Source organism: Carettochelys insculpta, chromosome 4 (genome assembly GCF_033958435.1).
Source record: "Carettochelys insculpta isolate YL-2023 chromosome 4, ASM3395843v1, whole genome shotgun sequence".
In the NCBI taxonomy this organism is placed as follows: domain Eukaryota; kingdom Metazoa; phylum Chordata; order Testudines; family Carettochelyidae; genus Carettochelys; species Carettochelys insculpta.
In genome coordinates, this window is record NC_134140.1 from 72377101 (window position 1) to 72391933 (window position 14833).

The following is a 14833-nucleotide window of genomic DNA, read 5'->3' on the forward strand; positions in this document are numbered from 1 at the left end:
TGGTGAAAGCATAACCCTTCCATTCAGTCCAAAATGCCTCTAGGAAAGGGGAAATTGGACCAGAATTCATACAAAAAAGTTAGCAACAGAGATTTGCCTTGAACATTTTCAGCAGGAATGAAATTGTAAGCCAAAAGTTATTAGTTTTCTGCCACTTTTGTATACATTACATGATAAAAGTCCTGTAGTGAAAACTACATTATTTTCCTGGGTCTATATTTCTTCAAAGCCTTTTGCTCCATTTGAATAGCACATTCCCAGAACAGGCATTAAAATAGCACATGAATAGAGATGGCCCAACATTTGTTCTGAACAATTGATTTGATGAATTTATCCCTTTTGGTCCCCCTCAGCAATTGTCCAGAAGTAAATCAGAATTTTTTGTGGATTTGTTTGACACACAAAACCATTATATGAATGGATTACTAGAAATAACAACAGAGAGGTAGCCATGTTAGTCTGTACTCCAATAAAACAAAGAAATACTAGAAGTTCAGCTTGCTAAATGTCTGCAAACTGTTTAGAGTGGGCATTCATTCATTTACACAGTGCCCACCCACCTCACTGTGTGGACTCAATTTGATGGTCTTGGCACAAACACAGGCTGTGTCTACACTACCCCACCCTTTTGGAAGGGGTATTTACATGACACAGGTCGGAACTGGTTAATAAATTGGGAATAAGGGAATTTTGAAGTCTGGAGTTTATTTCAAAGCACCCACATCTGCATGGCCAGTTAGCCTTTCAAAAGCAGCACTTTCAAACCCCAACTGGCTGCAATTATGTTAATGGGGTGCTGAATATTCATATCAGTGCTTCATTAACCAGTTCCAATCTGTGTCATTTAAATGCCCCTTCCAAAAGGGAGGGGTAGGATAGACACAGCCTCACTGAGGGATACCATATAGTCTCTTGGATTCTTTTGCATGCAGAAAAGTGCTGATTGGCCAGCATTCCCAAACTCATACTTTGACGTGGAGCAGTTGCCCTGAAAAGACTCTTTAAGCTCCATTCCATCCAAGAAAGGGTTACTTATTATTCCACAGAAGCAGCTACCAGTAGAATGAAAAGGAAGACAGGTAAAAATTGCCCCTTCACTCCAACATGGATGTTCTAACTATGATTGTAGTCAGAGCCTCTTTAGGTTGGGATTTCAATCTGGCTGCCCAATCAACACCTGGCTCAAGGACACAGAGGCTCGGGGCTGCATGAGAAATCTGATGGACTGTTGGTTCCCAGCTGGTTCACCCCAGGTGGAGCCTGCAAATGTGGCAATGTATGCACATCATTCTTGAGAAGGTTCAGGGGAAAAGCAGCAGGTCCCATAATGACAATAAGGTACCTAAAAAGGACCAGGTCCATGGCAACTGCTACCCATTCCCAACCTGATCTTGGGAGGGAAGCCATAGGCGTGTTCAAACCTATGTGTTCAAACATGACAGAATTAAAATATGATTCACATTGTACCAAAATCTTCAGTAACACTTCTCCCATCCCACCATGCTTACAAAGTTCTAACTCATGATTGTAAAGGGTGGAAAACCAGAGCTTCTCTATGACCTAGCTTCAGCACCAGAGCCTTTTTTCTTCAGGAATGACTGTGGTCATCACTGCAAACTTTAGAGAACTTGAATATGATTGTTTTAATATAAACTCTAACAGGTCTGCTAAAGTGGAAGGGTCATACTCAGAAATAACTCATCACTTTGACCCAAATACAGCTTTCTGAGGAATAAGGAGGAAGAAGTTCAGATATGCATAAAGACATTTCTGTGAAAATATGAAAAAGCAAATTCAACCACAATCTTCATGAAGATGACATACAGATCTATGTACTACAGAGCTGTATGCTTCCCTCCAAACCAAAATCTGAGCTTCCCTCGCTCTCTTCATGGACATCTAGCCAGCGGCTCAATTACAGAGCTCTTAATTTTTCCTTCTTCTAACCTCCTCCTGCTACCTAAGAGAGACAGAGTCATCCATTTGCCTCCTGGACCTAGAATCCCGGCAAGTTTGCTGCTTACCTGGAGCTAGAATCTGGGATATTATAGAGTCCCTGCCAGAAATTGTTAAATCCGGAGACTATTACCCCTTCCTACTTCTCCATGTAGGAACCAATGATACAGCTAAGGGTAACTTTGACGAGATCATGGCGGATTACGTAACCCTAGGAAGGAAGATCAAGGAATACAGTGCACAAGTGGTGTTCTCATCTATCCTCCCCGTGGAAGGAAGGGATCCGCATAGGGATCATCGAATCACAGAAGTAAATGCATGGTTGCTTAGGTGGTGTCACAGGGAAGGATTTGGTTTCTTTGACCATGGGATTCTTTTTATGAACAGGAATTGCTGGGAAGAGATAGGATCCACCTCACAAAGAGAGGAAAGAGCATCTTTGCGGGCAGGCTTGCAAACCTACTGAGGAGGGCTTTAAACTAGGTTTGTCGGGGGAAGGTGACAAGCCCTGAGGTAAGTGGGGAAGGAGGAGGGAACAATCAGCTGGGTTTTCTGGATGAAGAGGAGAAAGTGGGCCAATCGGCCCCTTCTCTAAGATGCTTGTACACTAATGCCAGAAGCCTAGGGAACAAACAGGAAGAATTAGAAGGCCTGGCACAGTCAAACAAGTATGAGGTGGTTGGAATAATGGAGACTTGGTGGGACAATTCGCATAACCGTAGCGTGGTCATGGAAGGTTATAAACTGTTTAGGAAGGGCAGATGAGAGAAAAGGAGAAGGAGTTGCACTCTATGTGAGGGAGCAGTATGATTGCTCAGAGCTCCAGTATGAGGAAGGAGAAAATCCAGTTGAGTGTTAAACAGAGGTGGAAGTAACAGAGGTGATGTTGTAGTTGGTGTCTGCTAAAGACTGCCGGATCAGGGAGATGAGATAGATGAGGCTTTCTTCAGGCAGCTAAGTGAAGCTTCCAAATCACAAGCCCTGGTTCTCATGGGAGACTTTAATCATCGAGACATTTGTTGGGAGACCAATACATCAGCACACAGATAATCCAGGAAGTTTGTAGAGAATGTTGGGGATAACTTCTTGGTACAAGTGCTGAAGGAACCAACCAGGGGCTGTGCACAACTTGACCTGATGCTCACAAACAGGGAAGAACTAGAAGAAGAAATAGAAGTGGTAGGAAACCTGGGCTGCAGCAACCATGATATCAAAGATTTCAGGATCCGGACAAAAGGAAGAAAGGTGAGCAGTAACATACAGACCCTTGATTTCAGGAAAGCAGACTTCTCATCCCTGAGAGAACGGATGAGCAGGATCCCTTGGGAAACAAAGATGAAAGGGAAAAGAGTTGAAGAGAACTGGAAGTATTTTAAAGAAGTCTTACTGAAGGCACAGGAACAAACAATCTCACTGCATAGTAAGAAATGCAAACATGTTAGGCAACCAGCTTGGCTTAATGGGGAAATCCTTAGTCAGCTTAAATTCAAAAAGGATGCATTAAAGAAATGGAAATGTGGATAGTTGACTAAGGAGGAGTATAAACATGCGGCTGGAGAATGCCGGGCAGTAATCAGGAAAGCAAAAGCACGATTGGAACTGCAGCTGGCAAGGGATGTGAAGAGTAAAAAGAAAGGTTTCTACAGGCATGTTAAAAATAAATGGGTTATCAGAGAGGGTGTGGGGCCATTACTGTATGAAGGAGGTAACCTAGTGACAGATGACGTAGGAAAAGCTGAAGTACTCAATGTTTTTTTGCCTCAGTCTTCACGGACAAAGTCAACTTCTCCATGATGGTCCTAGACAATGCAGTATGGGAAGGTGGAGGACAGCCATCTGTGGGGAAGGAACAAGTTCTGAACTATCTAGAAAACCTAGATGTGCACAAGTCCATGGGTCTGGATTTAATGCACCCCAGGGTACTGAGGGAATTGGCAGAGGTCGTTGCTGAACCTTTGGCCATTATCCTTGAAGACTCTTGGAGATCGGGGGAGATACTGGATGAATGGCAGAAGGCAAAATGTAGCGCCCATCTATAAAAAAGGAAAGAAGGACATTCCAGGGAACTATAGACCCATCAGCCTTACCTCAATCTCTGGGAACATAATGGAGGGAATCCTCAAGGAATCCATTCTGAAGCACTTGGAAGAGGAGAAAGTGATCAAAGTAGCCAACATGGATTCACCAGGGGCAAGTCCTGCCTGACTAATCTGATTAGCTTCTATGATGAGGTAACAAGCTCTGTGGACATGGGGAAGTCAGTGGATGTGATATACCTTGACTTCAGCAAGGCTTTTGATACGATCTCCCACAACATTCTTGTCCATAAGTTAAGGAAATATGGATTGGATCTTTGGACTATAAGATGGATAGAAATCTGGCTCGATGGTCAGGCCAATGGGTAGCGGTCAATGGCTCAATATCTGAATGGCGGTTGGTTTCAAGCAGAGTGCCACAAGTCTCGGTTCTGGGGCTGGTGGTGTTCAACATCTTTATTAATGACCTGGATGAGGGACTGGATTGCACCCTCAGCAAGTTTGCGGATGACACAAAACCAGGGGGAGAGGTAGATACAATGGAGGGTAGACAGAGAATCCAGAGTGTACTGGATAAATTGAGGACTGGGCCAAAAGAAATCTGATGCAGTTCAACAAGGAGAAGCGTAAAATCCTGCACCTGGGGTGGAAGAATCCCGAGCATTGTTACAGGCTGCAAACCGACTAGCTCAGCAGCAGTACAATGGAAAGGGACCTGGGGTTATGGTGGTTGAAAGGCTGGATGTGAGTAAACAGTGTGCCATTGTAGCCAAGAAGGCTAATGGCATACTAGGGTGCCTTAGGAGGAACATTTCGAGCAAATCTAGACAAGTTATTCCCGCTATTTTACACTGGTGAGGCCATATCTTGAATATTGTGTCCAGTTTTGGCCCCACCCCCCAGTATAAAAAGGATGTGGATTTGCTGGAGCAGGTTCAGTGGAGGGCAAGAAAAATGATTAAGTGACTGAAGCACAAGACCTATTAGGATAGGCTGAGGGATTTGGGTTTGTTTAGTTTGAAGAAGAGAAGACTTAGGGGTGATTTAATAGCAGCCTTCAACTTCCTGAAGGGGAGCTCGAAAGAGAAGGGTGAGAAACTGTTCTCAGTGGTGTCAGATGGCAGAACAAGGAGTAATGGTCTGAAGTTGAAGAGGGAGAGTTGTAGATTAGATATTAGGAAAACTACGTCACCAGGAGGGTGGTGAAGCATTGGAATGCGTTGCCTAGAGAAGTGGCAGATTCTCCATCCCTCAAAGTTTTTAAGTCCTGGCTGGACAAGGTCCTGGCTGGGATGATTTAGTGGGGGTTGATCCTGCTTGAAGCAGGGGGCTGGACTAGATGACCTCCTGAGGTCCCTTCCAGCCCTATGATTCTACCTCCTTTCCAAAAAGACCCCACTTGTAGCCGCACCGAGCCACGCATGTTCGAATGTGGTGCTTTCGAAGCGCAACACCTGGCAGCATGTGAATGCCAATGAGGCACTGAATATTCAGTTCAGTGCCTGATTAGTATTCTTCAATTTGGCCATTAGCGTGGCCATTTTGAGGTTTTTGCCAAGTGTGGCCACAGCCATAGTGATAAACAATTCACTGACAAATCAGCACGGCAGGATGCCATGAGAAAGAACCAAGATTAGTTCCTTATTTGTCGGTCCTGGAGTGGAGACTGATTTCACATGGCTCCACGTCTCTTTTGACTCAGTCCTTCCCATAGAAAATCATGTGCCAGACAGACTCTTTGGATAAATAAGGACTGGTATGCACCAACAACAGTGGTATTGTTTTCTTATCTATCTGGCAAGGTGACAACCTTAGTAAGGTAACTTACACTTCAGACACATAAGAAGCAGTAATTGTCATTTCCTTCTAGCAGAGTTCTTCAGTGCTTTTAGATCTCCCAGCATGCAGCAGCGCATTTGCTCATTTATTTAAATAATTGTAAGCCCATACCTCCCTTTCCACCTTCTCTATAATTAGCTCTTGATAAACTGACAGATGAGCTCTTTGTTCCATTTCCAACAGTACTGCATTAACATGAAGTAGCGAATTTTACATGCACATCACCAGGACCTATGTGACAAGCTAGTGGACAAGAAGTTAGCATGCATTAAAATTTACAACCCAGATGGTACAGAAGACATCATGCAGACAAGCCCTAAGTGTAAGACAAAAGACAACAGATGGAAAAGGACAGAAGGAGATTATAAGGAACCAATAAGACAATATTGGTCAGCCTGATAGATTGTGTCTCAGCACACCAGCAGCCTAGCCATTTTGTTGTTGTTTTGTTTGGTTTGGGTTCTGTAGGTACCACATCAAAGGATTGTGGTGAGGATGATTATGAGTTAATTTGCAGAGGTTTCCAAGGGAGACCACCCCCAGGCATAGTTAATAGGGGCATAATCAGTGAGGTCACAGTCTGATTTGTAAAATTAAGAATTCTTGTTCAGAGAAATACCTGAAATAATCAACAGCATTTGCGAGAAGAAGCACTTCAAGATAGAAGGAGGTAATTAATCATAAAGATCATAACACTTGCTTTGTTCACTATATGTATATATTAGTGACCCAGAAGAAGGCATGTGCAGAAGAGTCGAAGTTTGCTGTTCAGACAAAGCCAACCCAACATAAGGAAAGTCAATACAAAAGAAGAGTTATTATTTAGAACAATTAAGCTAGAAAGGAGCATGGCAAAATAAGTATTTTATGTAACTCATCATAGAGCTAAGAGTAAATAAATAAGCTAATATGCTAAAAGTCTGAGAAATAGCCACCAATATATCTGGGATTTTTTCTCTATTTTATTATAATCTATGCAGTGCTAACATACATCATATACACATACCACACACATAAATTGTACAGCATATTCTTCATATCTCAGTATAAGCCAAGTTTCTCTAGTGCTGTTGTTATCAGTGTTGGTACCGGGATACTACAGAAACAAGGTTAAGGCAGTAATATTTTTAGGGACCAACTTCTATTGATGAATGAGACAATCTCACCCACCTCTCTAATTGTATGTAGTGTCACACAGAAGGTAAGAGATGAAATCTTAAAATCCTTTCTGAACAACATGTAGATTTTCTCAAGAGTCAAAAGTAAAGACGGATAGTTAATAGAGAGACAGTTAGAATTTATAAAGCATCAGTTAGAATTTATAAAGGCCTGCATCAGGAGTGCCAACAGCCACCATGGGCCTGGGGGCAAAGTGGAAGGGGGGCCAGGCTCTGCCCTAGAAGGGGCAAAGCCAAGGGCAGAAGGGGCGGGGTTTAGGGCAATCAGCCCTATGGGCCCTCCACACACACTACCTCAGAACCTCACATGGCGCAGTGGCACAGTGCTCCTGAGCATTTCAAAAGGACACAGAGCTCTGTGCCCCTTTGAAATGCCAGTCCCAGCAGCAACTGCCCACTTTGCATCCCCTCCCAGGCCTGTCGGTGGGCGGGGACTGCACACAGACATTGAATACATAGCATTTTTTTGACAGATACTGAGAAAAAAACTCAAAGACTTTAACAAACTGTTATTTACCCTTTGGTATTCAAAATATACTGCACAAAAGCCCATTAACACTTGTACCTACTTACCCACAAGGTCTGTATGTAAATACAATATAACTTTCTTCATCACTTCGTTCAATGAATGTAACACATGTGTACTTTTCCCAGTGCCGCATAGCCTGTTTGAACATTGCTCGCTGGCTGCCTGGAAAAATTGTGTAACATGAAATAAACAAAGTTTTCAAAAGTGCATCCTTCTTCTTGGCATCACATTTTCATCTTAGTATGACAGGCTCCTGCAAAAACCTAGCGATTCAGTTGTTTTAAAATGTGAGGAGATGCTTACCTCTGCTCTTGAAAAGCAAGCGAAGGAGGAATTGGATTTCATGTTATTTATTCTCATAAATATATCTGCATTTTCAAAGTCTATGCACAAAGGCCCACCTTTTTTAAAACCAGAAGCCAAGTTATATGTCCAAAACCAGGCAAGTGTGTAGTAAACTCGACAAGGAAACAAAGCGCACCAGAGACATCTGTACATTAAAATGTGGGTGTATAAGCCCCTTTTTATCTTTATAGTGTTGGAATTTAAACTGTTTTCTAGCTTTTTGTCTACAGCCTGATAATGCTTTGGCATCTTGAACTATGTTTTGTTTTTGTTTTTGTTTTTCTTTTGTCTTTGCAAGCATGTGTGTGTGAGAGAGAGAGAGAGAGAGAGAGTATGAGACAGCAAATTTAGTAATAATGAAAAAATACAAGACTAATATGCCGGGAGATAGGCAGTTGATGAGTGGAATTGACAAGAGCTTTCAGCATTAGCTTACCTTTGCTCCCATTGAAATCAATGAAGTTTTACCATTGATTTCATTTCAAACAAGTAAGCCACCTTCCGAAAATCCCACCCTTTGTCTCTATGTCCAGACAACAGAACAAAAACCGCCTGGACAGCAGCTGTGCAAGTACTCTAACAATGTGTCCAAATTCTGACCTGAAGGAACCACCTCAACTGGGAGAGGAGACAATGTATTCTTTGTATCATATATATGCTAAGCTCTTTAAAAACAGCTACAAGACTGCAAATTAGTGTTGGTTATGGTAGTAGTTTTCTTATGATAGAGAGATTTAATCAATGGGAAGATTTTTGAAACTCACACAAAAACTGGAGACCCATTATACAGTTTCAATAGCTGGCCACTGTCAAACAGGGCTGAGTTCAAGTCAGTGATCTAAAGATGAAAGATCACTGCTTTCTCTGTTGCTCTTTCTCCTCCCACCACCTTTTTATTTTTCTTAAATACATGCAAGAGTTTTGGAATTTACCTTTTCAAAATGTGAAACTTTCCACGGCTGTACCCACACATGCCACCTCCTTTCAGAAGGGGGCATGTTAATGAGGCAGTTCAGAAGATGCTAATAAAGCACTGACATGAATATGCAGAATCTCATTAGCCTAACAGTGGCTGTCTACAGTTCCAAAGTGCTGCTTTCAGAATGCATGCTGCCCTTGTAGACCGGGGCATTTTGAAAGGACCCCCTGACACTGAAAGCTCCTTCTTCCTACTTGGTTTTAGGAAGAAGGGGCTTTCAAAGTCAAGGGGTCCTTTCAAAAGGCTCCCATCTACATGGGCAGCGTGTGTTCTGAAAGTGGGGCTTTCAAATCGTGTGAGGCTGTCATTATGCAAATGAGATTCTGCATATTCATGTCAGCACCTCATTAGCATCTTCTGAACTGCCTCATTAACATGCCCGCTCCAAAAGGAGAGGGCATGTGTACACACAGTCTATGTATTTAACATTTCACATTACTTGTTACATTTAGTTGTTCATCACTCTTTAATAAAAGGCTATGTTCAGTATAATGAGGTGTAAGTTTCCAAACTACAAGTCTGACCTTCAGCTATGAGCTGTGAGGCATTTTTTCTGATTTTTTGAAATCTTTCATGACTACATTTCTTTTCCCAAGCTCTTTCAGCTTTCTCTATGCCCTTGGGACACAATTGGAAGAAGTTATTGCACATCACTGATGGTTCTATATTTATCTCTCATCCTTTTCAATCTCCCCCCCCCACACACACTTTTTTTTAAATATCCTTTCTTCCTCCCCATTAGTATTTATCTGTTTGTAGTTTTATAGGGTGGTAGTCATTTTCTGTTTTTAAATTACAGTATTTAAAATTATCTGTTACAATCAGAATTATCTGTCACAATCTTCCTTCATATACTTTAAAGTTTCATGGCTAATTCAAACAATAGTTTATGTGTTCTTTTAAGAAGTACATTAAAGTATGGAATGATGAACTGGGAGCAGTTTAATCAGTGCAGTCATTTGAACAGGATTCACTTTACTATTACTCAAGCCACTGTTATCCTTTACTGAATATGCCACAATAGCTTAGATGTAGAATTAATTTTATTTTGCTACAAATAAACAGCAAGACATTAGACAATGAAAAACTAACAAACATTCTTCCCTTCTCTGAAAGATAATAGGCTAATTTTATACACAAATTGCCAAATTGGGAACAATTTTATAATGCATTGATAAACATTTAGAAAAAAATATTTAAGGCCACACAACTGACATCAGTAAGTCTTCCCATTGATTTCAGCTGCCTTTGCATTAGGGTCTTTGTGGACCTAAAAGACATTCCATCCTTCTCCCTTCATCTTACCAGTGAAATTTCCACCAATAACATATGGAATGACACCTCCTGGCCATATTCTTTCTGTTCGTGATGTAGCAGCTCTGGGAAATCGGTTTTTCTCATTTTTCCCTGAGAATTTTACAGCTGATCGTCCTTTAGAAGAACTGTTTTGTTCAAAACCTGTGGTGATATTTTTAAAAAACACTATATGAGACAGAATAGTTCACAAATTAAAACATTTGTTTACTGCAAGGCCAGTTTTTGTTATTCACTTTAATAACAGTACATAGCTTTTTAAACAGCAATTTAGCTTTTCAATGTGATGCACAATCATTTGTTTTTAGAAGTGCTTGAAATCGAAAGTTTAAAATCTTCAGCAACATAATTTACATGTAATATGTCAAAGAGGGATTTTAACACCTCAAAGAGACTCAGATACCATGATTACTTCTAGACTCTCCAATTTGAAAAAAAAATCATTTTTCTAAAACTTCTTCCTCTAAGTAATATCTTGACTTTTTAAAAAGTATCTTTTAAAAATTAGATGATTTTTTCTTTTCCACTGATGATGATTAGAATAGTCTGCTAGGCAGAGGCAATACCACCAAATAGGTTCAGGCCTCGTTTCATAGAATCATAGGGCTTGAAGGGGATCATCTAGTCCAGCCACCCGCCTAAAGCAGGGTCAACCCTCACTAAATCCCACATGGGACTTTGTCAAGCAAGGTCTTAAAAACCTCTAGGGATGGAGATTCCACCACCTCTCTAGGAAAAGCATTCCAGTGCTTCACCACCCTCCTGGTAAAATAGTTTTTCCGAATATCCAACCTACACCTCTCCCTCTGTATCTTCAGACCATTCCTTCTTGTTCTGTCATCCATCACAACCGAGAAAAGCCTTTCTCCATCGCCTTTAGAGCCCCCTTCAGAAAGTTGAAGCCTGCTGTCCAACTGCCCCGCACCCTTCTCTTCTGCAAACTAAATAACCCCAAATACCTCAGCCTCCCTCATAGGTCATGTGCTCCAGCCCCCTTATAATTTTCATTGCCCTCTGCTGAACCCACTCCAGTTGCACTAAACAACACAAGATCCACAGAGCCGACAACTGGTTGCAGACCCTGTGCATGCAGCATGGATCCCCAGCTGCAGCAGCAGCAGCCAGAAGCCCTGGGCTAAGGGCTGCTGCACACAGTGACCATAGAGCCCCGCAGGGGCTGGAGAGAGAGCATCTCTCAACCCCTCAGCTGATGGCCGCCAATTTCGAAGTTGTGGGACGCGCAACGACTACACGGTCCCTACTTCGACATTGAACGTCGAAGTAGGGCACTATTCCCATCCCCTCATGGGGTTAGCGGCTTCGACGTCTCGCCGCCTAACGTCGATGTTAACATCAAAATAGCGCCCAACACGTGTAGCCGTGACGGGCGCTATTTTGAAGTTAGTGCCGCTACTTTGAAGTAGCGTGCACGTGTAGACACGGTTTCTATGAGCAGCCCCACTAAAAGATACTGAAGATAAAGTTACAATCTGTCAACAGGGACATCAGAGAGGGAGGAATATGACAGAAAGACCAGGAAGGATGTCAGTTTAGGACAACAATAACTGTGGATGAAAGGTAAGTGGCCAAAGCCCTTGGTAGAAGTACATAAGCCAGCAAGAAAGCAAAGAAGATACAAAAATAAGAAGGAAAAGTGCAAGAGCTATTAAAAAAGGGAAGAAAAGTTTCAGAGCCTGAAAAGAAAGGTACGATTACCTATAGATTAACTCACTCTACAGTTTAAGTAACATCATAAACCATACAGAAGGTTATTGGGTTTAGGAAAATGTAATACGTCCACAAAACCTGCATCTATGTTATTAAGCAAATATAATTTAAATTTTACATCAATATTTTGACATTAAAACAATGAATTTGCTACCGAGAATTATCAGACACTCTACAACACAGGTAATCTACTAAAATGCAAATCAAACTGGGAGTCCCAGTCAGTCATATGTACTTCATCAATACTGCATTCTCTGGTGCTGTGTGGATGACTTGCATGACAATATGGTCGTTTTTACCATTGTTTATTCTTCCAACTAACTGTTTGAATTAGATGAAGATAGACAGATATACAAAACAGAGAGTCTAATTCTCAGATCAAGCATGTAATTACGTACCAGGACAGATTGGTAATGTCAACTACTGCACTGGCTAATTTTGCAAGATACGGAGTGATGCTTTCCCACATATTGAATAGTGATTAAAACTCAGCTTTACACTTTCTTGCAGATGCTGGGGTTTTCATAGCATGTTTAAGGCTGCATCTAAACTATGAGATAAAATCGAATTTCAAGGTGTTAACTTGATATTAAAATGTGACTGTCTTCACAGTTACCTGGATTTATTGAGCCATAACACTGATTACAAAATATCAATATTACAGGATGGGTATAGCATCTAATTTGAATTTAAAATTTCAAATCAATGCTAGTATGGAAGTGCCATTTCTGTAATTCAAATTTATTAGCCTCCAGAAGTGTCACATTTGTATCCCACAAAGCTACGCGGCGACACTCCAGGATGGCTGCTTCATTGTGCACTGCTGTCAGGTGTACAGGAAGAAGGTCAAAGTAAGCACGTGATGTTTTGATTGAATTTGAATTAAAATTTGAATTGGAACTCAGCAGCGCCCAGCCCTTCAAACATAAAGAGTGCCCATTATGAAAAATTTCTTTGTCCATCGCATCACAGCGCACCAGTAGCCATCACAGTGCAAAGGCAGCAATTATTGGTAGCCCTCTACTGCAATCATGAGCACTCAGGATAGTGATCTACCTGCCACTTGTCAGGCTCGAAAGAGAGCCCCAGCTTGGACCCACCAGGAGATTCTGGATCTTCTTGTGATTTGGGGAGACCAAATGGTGGTGAAAAGACTTCAGGTGGCCAAGAGAAACACAGCAATCCATGAGCAGATGACACAAGAGATGACTGCCTAAGTTACTCTTGGGACTCTATGCAATGTCGGATGAAGGTTAAAAAACTCCGGTAGGCCTATCAAAAAGTCTAGGAAGCCAATCCACCAACCATGCTTATGGGGAGCGACACCACCACGGAACCAGGTCTGAACTACAACATTTGTGGAGGCCCTAGTATGGATTTTGGGGTGAGCCCAGAGGAGCTGGGTGGCTCGGAAGAAGAGGGCAATGGAGAGGAGGAAGGGAGCAATGAGCAGGAGCCAGCGGATGTTGTGCCAGACAGGCTGGAGCTCTTCACCATAGATTATGAACCAGCCCACTCCACGGCCTTCCCTTCCACTGCAGTCATCTCCACACCGGTCCCCGAGCCCCCTGTAGCAAGCAGTTTGGATGAGTATTTATTTTGCAAGCTACAAGTGGGTTAGGGGTGAATGTGTACGGGTACAGCTTTGCTAGCTATGGTTCTGTGCCCCTCAGAACAGCATCTTAATATTTCTGGGTATGGAGCGCTTCTCCAGTTTGGAGATCTCCTTGAAGGCCTCATCCAGGCACTCTTGTATTTTTTTCCACAAGGTTCTTGGGCAGGCCTGACTTCTTGCGGCTTCCACGCTAGCACACCTTGCCACGCTAGGCAACCAGATAGCAATTTGGTGTCATGGAACCACACAGCATTTTAGCAAATTTGCCAGGCTTTTGGTCACACAGCAGAAGTAGCTGTTCTTTCTCCATCTCTGTTAGTGTTACCTGTGGCAACCTGCAGAAGCATGGGAATTCACATCTTTTAACGAAAAAAAAAAACATACTTCCTGCCCCTTTACATATGCCTGCAGCAGCAGGCAGGTGCTCCATTCCTCACCTCTCAATGTGGTGTGGAGGCTCTGCAGGGCTTCTCAACCCATCTCCCTTTCCAACCAGTATTTCTTTTGATTTTTCAGGACATACACATCTCATAGAGCTGGAAGGGACCCCATGAGGTCATCTAGTCTAGTCCCCTGGCCTGTTGGCAGGACCAAGCACCATCCCTTTTTAAAAAAAAAAAAAAAAACTATTTTGCTCCAGATCCCTAATGGCCCCCCTTAAGGGCTGAACTCACAACCCTGGGTTTAGCAGGCCAGTGGTCCAACCACTGAACTGTCCATTCCCCTCTCCCCAGTACTGTGCATCTGCCGTGCTCTGCTGTGCTCTCCCCTCCCATGTCCCTTCACATCCAGCCTGTCTTTGGATTATTTACTTTTTTATCATTACATTACTTTTATTGTACATTGAACCTGCATGCAGCTGTCCATGTGGCTGTAATCGAACCCTTCCCCACCATCCCCCTACACACAGCTTGATCATTGGGGAAGATTGCTTCAGGAATGGTCAATTTTTTTTTCACTGCAACAGGACACCTGGCAGTTTCCCCTTCTTTGCAGCCCTCCCCTTCCCCCACAAATGGACAATTGCCTATAGCTTACCATGTCCACAAAGAAACGTGCTGGATAAGTGATGGTAATTGATGTATTATGAAATGCACGCTTACTATCCCATCCTTAATAACCCACAAGCGTCCTTCAAAAGTAAACTTTCACTGAGAGGAAACACAGACCCATTCTTTGCACTTCAAAGCACATTATGTGAATTGTATCTTAATTTTGACCTTCATTTTCCAGAGTCAATGCCCAGCGGACCAGAGAAGAACTGTAGCCAAAAGAAATGCAAGCAAGATCTTACCCTGCAGCATATGGAAAAGA

At 42.4% G+C, this 14833-nt stretch overlaps 1 protein-coding gene across 2 annotated transcripts in view; it reads right to left on the reverse strand.

The window, feature by feature from the left end:
• TLL1 (tolloid like 1) overlaps positions 1-14833 on the reverse strand; it is a 241652-nt gene that overhangs the window by 115374 nt on the left and 111445 nt on the right. For both annotated transcript variants that reach the window (XM_074991871.1, XM_074991872.1), the window contains exons 5-6: positions 10168-10320; positions 7583-7700 (exon numbers count right to left, since the gene is read on the reverse strand). In XM_074991871.1, the coding sequence (XP_074847972.1) occupies positions 7583-7700; positions 10168-10320 (271 nt within the window). The remainder of the gene's footprint in view (positions 1-7582; positions 7701-10167; positions 10321-14833) is intronic.